General features: G+C 37.7%; 5 protein-coding genes across 7 annotated transcripts in view; 3 read left to right on the forward strand and 2 right to left on the reverse strand.

Annotated features, from left to right (window-relative positions):
• The window catches only part of LOC108557987 (protein FAM98A), a 2038-nt gene extending 1414 nt beyond the window's left edge, over positions 1–624 (forward strand). The window contains exon 5 of the mRNA XM_017914747.1: positions 6–624. Within this exon, the coding sequence (XP_017770236.1) occupies positions 6–461 (456 nt within the window). The 3' untranslated portion in view covers positions 462–624. The remainder of the gene's footprint in view (positions 1–5) is intronic.
• Positions 596–3341, reverse strand: LOC108557995 (DNA polymerase eta). Its single transcript, XM_017914776.1, has 5 exons — positions 3191–3341; positions 2752–2886; positions 2399–2691; positions 2083–2341; positions 596–2027 (listed from the first exon to the last, which is right to left on the reverse strand). The coding sequence occupies exons 1-5, from the start codon at positions 3322–3324 to the stop codon at positions 638–640; spliced, it is 2211 nt and encodes a 736-aa protein (XP_017770265.1). The 5' UTR covers positions 3325–3341; the 3' UTR covers positions 596–637.
• Positions 3342–3553: 212 nt separating this feature from the next.
• On the forward strand, positions 3554–4609 carry LOC108558000. The gene is made up of 3 exons (XM_017914782.1): positions 3554–3643; positions 3709–3781; positions 3864–4609. The coding sequence occupies exons 1-3, from the start codon at positions 3602–3604 to the stop codon at positions 4490–4492; spliced, it is 744 nt and encodes a 247-aa protein (XP_017770271.1). The 5' UTR covers positions 3554–3601; the 3' UTR covers positions 4493–4609.
• A 1160-nt stretch (positions 4610–5769) lies between these two features.
• Positions 5770–8570, reverse strand: LOC108557996 (protein lines). Its single transcript, XM_017914777.1, has 2 exons — positions 8182–8570; positions 5770–7872 (listed from the first exon to the last, which is right to left on the reverse strand). The coding sequence occupies exon 2, from the start codon at positions 7793–7795 to the stop codon at positions 6026–6028; it is 1770 nt and encodes a 589-aa protein (XP_017770266.1). The 5' UTR covers positions 7796–7872; positions 8182–8570; the 3' UTR covers positions 5770–6025.
• Positions 8571–9562: 992 nt separating this feature from the next.
• The window catches only part of LOC108557990 (serine/threonine-protein kinase Genghis Khan), a 15912-nt gene continuing 15230 nt past the window's right edge, over positions 9563–10244 (forward strand). For 2 of the 3 annotated variants that reach the window (XM_017914749.1, XM_017914750.1), the window contains exon 1: positions 9564–9744. The gene's annotated coding sequence lies outside the window, so the exon portion shown is untranslated. Of the gene's footprint in view, positions 9745–10244 lie in introns of all 3 variants that reach the window. The other variant, XM_017914751.1, reaches the window with a different exon arrangement.

Genomic DNA, 10244 nt, shown 5'->3' on the forward strand with positions numbered 1-10244 from the left:
GACCGGCGGGCGGTGGTAGGGGAGATTTCAGAGGTCGCGGTTTTGGCCATCGCGGAAACCATGACAACCAAAACGCCGCCCGCGCTCAGATGTACCGTCAACAAGCCGAACAAGCTCAATCGACCAATCAGAGTGATAACTATAGCCAGAGGGGAGGTTACCAGAGACAAAGTCAAAGCGACCAACCCAGAGGACGTGGTAGCTATCGCAGAGGTCACGGACACGACGATCGTTACAGCGATAACAATACGCGAGTTGCCTATGATTCTGCCGGAAGCTACGGCAGCGATTCCTTCGAACCCAAAAGGGCTAGAACTTATGATAACTACCAGAACACTAGGATCAACTACGCTGACCAGTACGTACAGGAAACGCAACAAAATCAACAGTACAACTCCAGAAGGGGTACGGGTGGAAGGAGTCGCGGAAGCCGCAGCGGAAGAGGACGCGGATATTATTGAAATTCCTTCCACATCCATCCTATTAATATTATAATCTCCTATACTGCATCTTAAGTCTGCCGCGCTTCAGCTAATATCGATCGACTCGAAACGAAACTATTATATATGATATATAAATAATATGTGTAACCAAATAATAATAAAAAATGATTAATTTATTTAATATGAATAAAACATTATTGGGACTTGAAGAAGTTTGTTATATCGCCAGCGCCGTTCTTCTTCTTACTTTGTGCCACTTTATTGGTTTTCCCTATCACAGTTGTAGGAGGATTAAGTTCCAGGTGTATTTTTTTAGCAAAATGATAGTCCATGTGACTATCAAAGTCTTGTACTCCTATTTTCAATTTACACAACGAACACACCGTGCTATTCGAATCATCTTCAACACTGCCATCTCTCGATGCGAAGAAATTCGTAAGTTTCAAGCATTTGGTATCGCTTTTCCTCTTTTTCGTTTTGCTGCTTTGTACAGTTTGCTTGTCTTTGCTGCTCGTAACGGTTTGCTTTTTACCGAGCGTTTGCTCTTTACCGCGTTTCGGAGTATTTTTAATATTCTCTTTACTCTGCACAGGTCTTTTGTACAGATGAGATTCGTCTGAAACTATTTTCAAAGCGAAATGATAATCCATATGTGAGACCATATCTTCAGATGCGATTTTCTTGTTGCATTGCGGACAGTTTTGCACTGATCCATCATCATCCATTTGAAAATCACTAATGTTATTGTTACTGGTTGTAGCCACAACTTCCGATTTTATATCCTGCAATTCATCATCTATCACTTCATCAATGATATCATCGATATTCTCTTCCAGTATCACAGACGTATCGAAATTGCGTTCGACCGCATCAGTTTTCAAATAGTTTTGAAAAAACGACGGAACAGATTTTTCCGCGATTTCATCGGTAATAGAATCAGCCGATTCTTCAGATACTTCATTTACATTTTCTACAAATCGTTCAATCGATACTTCATTTGAATTTTCGGTTTGATTAAGAAGCGAAACATTAGTATTTTCATCCAAATCAATCGGCTTATTTACTTCATGTATTTGATTATTTTCAATTGCACTTTTCGTCGTATTTCCCTCATCGAGATCTCGTATTTCGTTAACAGCTTCAGCTTTTTTAAAGAACGTTGTAATGTCGCAACTCTTTTTAACTTCATCGAATTTTCCAGCGCTGAGACCGAGGAATTGCAAACAAAACTTTTCCTCCTTGCTGATGCCGTTCTTTGTTAACACTTTGAATGCTTCCCCCATAATGTAATCGGTTTCAACTGAAGAGATCGGATGCGTTCTCGAACATGACACATCTTTTCTTCCCACTTTGTTCACGTAACTGACAACCATCTGCCTCGGTTTCCGATTATTATCCTGAACGTCTTCCTCCAATCTGACCGCCATTTCTATGGACAATTCCTTGAGCCAATGCTGCACAGATTCGATGGTTGTCAGAGACGCTTTTCCGGCAAACTTCTTGCAGCAACCAATGGATTTCGAGATCAATCGAGTAGTCACCGGCTCCAAATCGATTCCTCTCGCAATATTATAGAGCCAACAACTATAATTATAAATTATAATCAATGTTGTTAAACTAACAATTGTATCATCATTACCCGGTCTTCTCATCGAATGATTTGATAAGATCCTCTTTAGTAAATCTCGCCAATTCAATCATATTCGTTATTTTCAATTTTTCGGATAAATGTGACCCGAATTTCCCACCTAAAGATTTGATTTTCTTCACCGGAATTTTCTCGTACAACTCTGCGACATTCTCTTGCGGTAAAATGGTCTGCTGGTTCGGTTTGTGCAAACCACATACTAGTTTTGCTAATATCTTATTATGCGCAATTCCCGCCGAACAAGTATACCCTACAAACGATATCGTAAAAAAGACAATAATACCGTAAAATCAAACGATTTGTCTACCAGTTTCTTCAAAAACTTGTCTCCTGATCTCTTCGGCAATCATCCCACCAATTGCCAATTTCAAATTAGCATCGTTGTGCAGATCTGAAACGTCGGTTAAGTAATGATCCACATGATCGTATCCTACAATTTTTGTATTTGGTAAATCTTTGGATGTTAAATCTTTATGTAAAGAAATCCTCTCGCAAACCGAATCAGTTATATCCAAATAAGCTTCATCCACTGAAGCTCTTTCTAACAGTTTTGTGAATTTCAATAAAAAATCGGCGACGCGTTTTCCCGCATCTCTATACCTGCAAATTGTAAAACATTAACACACACAAAATAGTAAATGAAACAAGTAAATAAAATACTTGGATAAATCGGCTTTTCCTCTAAAATTTGGCACTCTGACCAGCACGATTTCCGGGCACTTTTCCTTCGCTTCGTTGCCTCTCATATGTCTCGTAACGCCTTTGTACCTCGCAGGATAATTAACAGCGATTATACTGCAAAAAAATTGCATTTATTACGCAACGAATGTAATTTTACATTGTAAAATATTCATATTCATTCAACAACAGACTTATTTTCCAATTTAGTTAGCTCCATCCAATAAAGCAATTGTGCTCTATTGCAATTATTGAATTAAACCTTCCACATCTTGTTTAACAACTTATTTAACAGTTTCTTTAGCTTCATGTTGTGCTGATCTAATCCTACCATAAGTTTAATAGTAATTAAATTCCTCCATTTAACATATCATGAAAAGATTAAGTGATTGAATGCAATTGAGTGAGAAACAAATATTACCCTCCACCTTTCCAAGAATTGTGCTGGACAACAGCAATTGGTTTTCCTTTTAATTCTGGATTCAAGACTTCCTCAACCTGGCAATAGAAGCAGTCCATATCAACCAACAAAACTATCCGTTCTGTGTGATCCATGATTTAGAATTTCCTTATAATTTTGAGTAGAGGCACATGAAATAAATAAAAAACAAACAAAACAAAACACAACCAACTGTTTTTCTCCTGTCAAAAGTTAAATCACAAAAGTGCGGTTATGCAAGAAGTGGAGAGAAAAAAACGAATGCACCAATGGTGGGACGAATCACGTTCATGTTAACTGGGCAATATAACCTGCAATAACCTAAAAGAACTGTCAGTCGGTTTTGTTGACAATACATTGCGAATTTATTTTTGAATCGTACTTTTTTCAAAAATGCCTTCGAAGAAGAAGAAATACAACGCGAGATTTCCAGCAGTAAAACTCGAATAGAGAAGTCGCCGGGTTCGAATCGTCCTTGCTAATGATGTTGTTTGTTTTAGGGGAGGATCAAAAAGATAATGCAGACAGATGAAGAAGTTGGAAAAGTAGCACAAGCTGTACCAGTCATAATCTATATCCTTTTTTTTGCATACGCAGTAAATTTTAATTTCAGTGCATCGGAATGTATATATTTTTCCTTAATGCTTTCGTGCACCTAGAACCCTTGAGCTGTTCGTTCAGTCCCTGCTCACCAAGTCCACGCAAATCACACAGAGCAGGAACGCGAAGACGCTGACCCCTTCACACATGAAACAGTGCATACTCTCTGAGAGCAGATTCGATTTCCTGAAGGACCTAGTGAAAAACATACCGGACGCGAGCGTGCAGGAGGACAACGAGAACAACGAAAACAATGTCGTCGATGTAATAGACTACTCGATGAACAGGGAGGAAATAAAAATTGAGCTGGTGGACGATGAGCTGGACGTTAAACCAGCCAACTTTTACACAGAGCAATCCACGTCGACCGTGGAGAGGAAGCCGGTCATACAGTACGGCCCGAGCGTGAGGAAATCCGATCCTCCAGTTGAACCATCTCCCATTCCCAGTTTGGCATCCGCAGAGGTCCCAAAGATCAATATCAAAATGGAAGCCATAGAGAAGGAAGAACCCAATTTTCAGATTGATGTTAACCCTCAGAGCGACAGCAAAACCACCATCACCAACAATAGTAGTATAGCGAAAATAAGCCCGGCCGAGGTGCCGCCGCTGATTCCTATCTCCCAAAACTATGGCCAAAGCACCAGTGATAATCTTTACATCGACGAAGATTACGATATTTAAGTATTTCCTTTTGTTTCTTATAATGTAGAGATTTCGGTTTTCTTCACAATATTTTTTTTTTCTTCAAAACTTAACTAAGTTGAACATATTCGTAATTCCAATTTAATTAGTAAACTATTCTAAGATATTTAATTTTAAACATATTTTTTTATGTATTGATAATTTTTTTTTTGTAAGCTATGTTTTGTATAATCTACAAATTTTTTGTAAAATTCGTACACCACTAAATTCTTGATTCTATATAAATGAAACATATTTAATTTTACTATGTGCCTACTTATGTAAATATAAGATTTTTGTATTTATTGATTCTTTTTTTTTATCTACTATGTTTTGTACATCTATAAAAATCTTGTGAAACTCTGGACTATATAAATTAAACATATTTAATTTTAATATGTACCTTCTTATGTAAATATAAGGTTTTTGTATGTATTGATAATTTTTGTTTTAAACTATGTTTTATATACCTACAAAAATCTTATGGAATTCGTACACCACTGAATGAAACATATTTAACATTAATATGTGCCTACTTATGTAAATATAAGATTTTTTTTGAATATTTATCTATGTTTATTTATTTTTTTAACAATTTTCCTTAATATGTTGTTGCTTTTACTTTCATTTCACTAGAAATAAACTAAATTTTCTTCCATCATTACAAATATTTGCGGTATCTTTCCTATAGAGATTATACACTATATGTAATTCGTTCAGGTAATTAATGTAGACGAATTGTGTAGGATTGAAATGGGAATGTAATTGAAAGACGGCGAGAATAAAAAAATCGAAAAAATATCTTTTATTTAAAAAAAATAAAAATAATATACCAAAATTATACTATCGATATATGTACAATTGCTTGGCACTTGGATCTTCTCATAATAAAATTACATTATAAATAATATATACTATCGTTATTATTTATATAAATATTTATATTGCGCAATATATTCTTTCATACTTCTTCCTCATCGCACTCGTTGATGTCTTTCTGTCTGTCTCTTCATTAGCGCTGCTTTTGCGAAGTTCATAAATAATGTATAAAAAATAATAACTAATATTGCATTTACGGACGTTAACACAACATATACACATACAATAGAGTAAAATGAAAAACACACGAATTATTTACAAGAAAATAATATTATAAAAGACGTACTTATCTGTTAGGTAACTGTTACATACAACTGATAAATTAAAATTGAAAATAATAAAATATATAAATAGATGTATATATAAATATATGTAAAAATAATAATATGTGATTATTATAAAATGGATAAAAAAAGAAATTGTTTTGTCGCGCGTGTGCATAGATCAATATACAATTAAATATTAACTAAGTACAGTAATAAAAACGGATTACACGATATTTAATATAAATTAAGTTTTCAAATAACTGATCCAATTTCGTATCGATATTTTTGTTTTGTTTTAAATATGACGAGATGTAAATAAATATTAGTGTAATTAAAATAAAATTATTGTAACAAATGTGTGCGAACGATGCGAAACGTGTGCTGATTATCAGCTGTATTCATTGCCTTCGTACAGTCCTTCACACACTTCCAGTAGTTTAAGGACGGGACTTATGTTGTATGGGAAGAGGTCCTTTGAAACCAACCTGGTTATCTGATACTTCAATCTAATTAATACTGTCATAGTGTTGTCCATCTCGTTGATTCTCGTGACCGTCGAGCACTCGGAGCAGCTCGACACGAACTTGGACCAGTTCCTCCTGGTGTACTTCAGGAATCGGAGAAGGTACAGCAGGAAGCAGGTCTCGTTGCTGACCAGATAATCCAGCAGGACGCCCGAATCGTGGCTGACGATCTTCAGGAACTCGATGAACGAGAATATCGGGTTCAGCATGTTGATGAGGTCGGGGAAGACGGCGTTCCTGTAAGATATACCTATCGTTATGTCCAGCGTGCAGACCATCGACTCGATAAGATAGTCGTCCTGATCGCTGAACAGGTGAATAAGTATTTTCGGGAACGGCGTCTCCGGATGAAAGTCCAATCCGTTCTTTAGGAAGACGTCGACCTTCTTCAGCACATCTCTGATGGATCTCTCGATCAGCTGCATGTCCTGGTAGAAGTCGTAGTCGTCGGATCCGACGCTCGAATCGGAACTGTCCGACCGCGTCTCCTTGATCGTGATCGCCACCGATTTTAATACCAAAAGCACCATCTTCTGCAGCAACGTTTTATCTGTGCTCGCCTCGTTGTGCAAGCTTTGAATGGTGCCCACGAAGCTGTTCACCACGAAACCTTCCGTTCTCCTATACGGCAGGCAATCTAGTAATCTATAGTCCTTCACGTAGCGTACAATTAAATGCGCTAATTGGCAGGTATCTTCAGGTAACATATCTTGCAATGCCAAAGTGCTGCCATAGCAAAGTACTTCATTGAACAAGGACAGCAGCTGCTTCCAAATGAGAGGAGATAAATTGCTATGCAATAAACCAACAAACATCTCCAGGTGTGCATAAAAAGGCTTGGTATCAATTATGCTTAGATTGGCTTTAACAGAGATGGTGCTTTCCCAGAGCGCCAGAAAAGTTAGAATACATGTTTGGGCTTCCACACAATCATTGTGCATTATCAGATTTTGTATTTTGCTAACCAGATCTGGCCATTTAGATTCCAAACTCTTGATAATCAGTCCTTTGATAGCAGATGTATCGTAACTGTCTGAATCACTGAAAATCACCTTGGTGCAGGTCTCATTTTGGGAGCTGGTGCTGGCCCCCTCCTGCAACTGTGTCTCTTCCAACACATGGATCTCGATGTCCTTCCATTCGACCACCCGCTTGATGACCTCAAGCGCGAAATTGATTTTAACGTAGTCCACATTGTCAGTCGTTAAGTAACTGATGATGGTTTCCAACCATTCGTTGTTTATGCTCGTCTTGGCGACAATTAAAAAGCTGCTCAGCACTTTGGCGGACATATAATTCACGTACTTGTTTCGCGTATCGCACAACGAGATGATCTGCTCAATCAGATTATAATCATTTCTAATGATGGTGTTGCAAATGTCCACTATTCGAGAGCATATGTATCCCTTGTTGTTCTGCTTCAGGTATACGTCGAAGAGCAGTTGGAGTTTGGACAGGTACTCGAGGATCTTGGTTGTTGGCCATTCAATGAGCATGGCCGTTCTGGTTCCATTGCAGTCAGTGATTTGTTGGCCCTCGAAGGGCTTCCTAAGGGTGGCCTCAGATATTCCGCATAGACACTGTTTTATTAGATAACTTTGAAACATATCTACTTCGTTAGTATTCATCACCATTTCACTTTCCTTTGGAAGCACTATGCCATTGTTTTATGTATTGGGACTGGCGGGGGCTTAAACGGTCGCATTTGGCGCTGAAAACAGTAAACGCACATTATTATTATTGGTCTTGTGGGAGTATCGACGAGCACGACGAGGTTGGTAAATATGCGGTGAACGGGTCTCGTCGCCGTCGTGAATTCACACATCACCCCCCCAAACATAATTGTTGTGAATTGTTGATGGCAGGCAGGTAAATATATAGAGCGAGAATTGTTTGTGTATGGATGGATATGGTGAGGTTAGCTTCGCGCGGGGCTCTCAATGAAACGAGATTGGTGAGCCCCAACGGGATGCTGAGGTGCTGATGGAGAATGCGGAATGGTCGGGCAGTAAATACTTACAATAGTTATTTAAATTTCCACATATAAATAAAACACACTCCATTGCGTACAATATGCTGCGGTAACCAAGCGATCACCCACATTCATATGGGGGGACGACACTTTCGGCGGTCGGAATTAATTGATGCACTCGCACATCGCGGTTTCCCAGCACATTTTCCAATCAGCTCGATGGAAATCTTACGCCGTCGCACCCTTCCATTATTTTACGATCGAATTAAATACTGCAATTTTAGCGCTTCATGAATTTGACTAGGTTTTACTGTTTACGAAGAATGTGCGATATTGCCACATGTTTCTGTGCCTTTCTTCATTGCGTCCCATGGATTCCTCCGGCAACTTCAAAATGTTTTCCATGCACCACACATAATATATAATAATTATTATATAGAATATTTACATTTATTTATGAACATACACAAGCACAAATACTTATAAATTTAACGAAATTTATCTCTCTTTTTTTTTATAGTTCGCTATGAATGTACTTTAGTATTTTCCAGTGGCGTACCCAGGTATTCATAACTTTCAAACAGGGATTTCATAATGAACTATAAAAATAATACATTTAAATACTTTTAATAAGTTTAATATTGAATTCAGCTTAATAATTTTATCAAAACACAATTGTTTCAAAAAACAGACTGTTTTCTCTTCATTTAATCAGGTCAAAATTTTAATAATTAACTGAAACAAGTATTAAAAAGAAATTGCATATCAGATTATTTTCTTTAACTGATCACAAAACTAAATATTTTACTTACAAAATATGATTAAAACAGTTGTGTATACGCCACTGCTAAGCTTATCAGATATCATAAGAAATACTAAATTCTGAATTTAAATAAAATGTTTATACTAGATTTTTTTCGTTGTTCAACTATGATTGTTTTTTCATTGAATTCAATATGTATTTGAAGATTTAAGACTAATAATAAAGAACACGATGTGTATAATTATTAATAATAATAATTAATTGGTTTGGTAGTGTACAGTTGGACAATGGTTACGGTTTAAGTTATAATAGGCTTAACGGTGACATTTCTTTGTGTCTCATATTATATGAAGTGTGGATGCATCATAATTCTTGTATTGGTAACCTTGTTACGCCACTGGTACGTTTAATTTAAAATGTATTGCAATATGAAGATTACCGAAGCGTACGTCTTTGCATAGAATGAACATGCATTGATGATATTCGTGAGTATCATAAAAATATATTTGATAATGGTGCGGCGAGGATGGTAATTGAAATGTATGCATGTGCATAGAGGAAAGAGGGAACAAACGAACGACTTCCTTCCTCTTGCAGAAGCGGAAGGTTGTTCGGCGGTAGCGGCAACGTCGCTTCTAGGTAGAGTAGTAGGTTTGCGTGTGTTGGTGTTTCTGTGTGTGTGTGTGCATTTGTGTGCGAGTGTATGTGTATTATTTGCATGGAGTGTACGTCTAGTGGGGGTGGTTCACTTAAAATGGCTACGAAAACTTTTCAATTGTGTGAAGTGCATTGAAATACGGAGAGACGAGAGACGTTTCGGCCTGGGCGGAATTATCGCATCGTATCAGGTAAATATCTTCGCTGCGACCCCATCCGTTTGGGGGGCACCATCGGTGCGTGCGTGTGCCCAGTGGTTTCTCAGGTTCCCCCAGGGGGGACCCAAGTGCGAGTGCTGCGTATCCTTCCCTGCGATTATTGAAATATGTTTATATTTAGGTTAACGTGCATATATCTTCGCGAATCGCGTCCTTCGGATTCTGTTGTAGCTGCAGCAGCAGTACCTTCAGTACCTTGGGTGCAACGCCTCTCTACATACCCCCCATAGCACCATCCTCATCATCATCTGTAGCGCAATATGTCCATCCGCAGAAACGCGCGGAGCCCCCCCGGAATATCGCGTATAACAAAAAAAAAACAATATATTATGATCTAATCGTTTTTGTTATCAACATAACAACGAAAAGAAAAAAAAGGCGACGATGAAACAAGTAACAAACGACCGTAGGCTTCCACGAAACCTCATTAATTTATTTAAAACAAATTCAATAACGTTCTCTTCTCTCCTCTT

The sequence above is a fragment of the Nicrophorus vespilloides genome, unplaced genomic scaffold (genome assembly GCF_001412225.1).
Source record: "Nicrophorus vespilloides isolate i.1.1-1 unplaced genomic scaffold, Nicve_v1.0, whole genome shotgun sequence".
In the NCBI taxonomy this organism is placed as follows: domain Eukaryota; kingdom Metazoa; phylum Arthropoda; class Insecta; order Coleoptera; family Silphidae; genus Nicrophorus; species Nicrophorus vespilloides.

Bases quoted from the DNA above. Each gene is read 5' to 3' on its own strand.
- LOC108558000 (XM_017914782.1), top strand. From the start codon at position 3,602: ATGCCTTCGAAGAAGAAGAAATACAACGCGAGATTTCCAGCA. The intron at 3,644-3,708 runs GTAAAACTCGAA...TGTTTGTTTTAG, and splicing joins ACAACGCGAGATTTCCAGCA to GGGAGGATCAAAAAGATAAT. The intron at 3,782-3,863 runs ATATCCTTTTTT...GCTTTCGTGCAC, and splicing joins AGCTGTACCAGTCATAATCT to CTAGAACCCTTGAGCTGTTC.
- LOC108557996 (XM_017914777.1), bottom strand. From the start codon at position 7,795: ATGGTGATGAATACTAACGAAGTAGATATGTTTCAAAGTTATCTAATA.
- LOC108557995 (XM_017914776.1), bottom strand. From the start codon at position 3,324: ATGGATCACACAGAACGGATAGTTTTGTTGGTTGATATGGACTGCTTC. The intron at 2,887-3,190 runs GTAATATTTGTT...ATTTTTTTGCAG, and splicing joins AATTCTTGGAAAGGTGGAGG to TATAATCGCTGTTAATTATC. The intron at 2,692-2,751 runs GTATTTTATTTA...TACAATTTGCAG, and splicing joins GGAAAAGCCGATTTATCCAA to GTATAGAGATGCGGGAAAAC.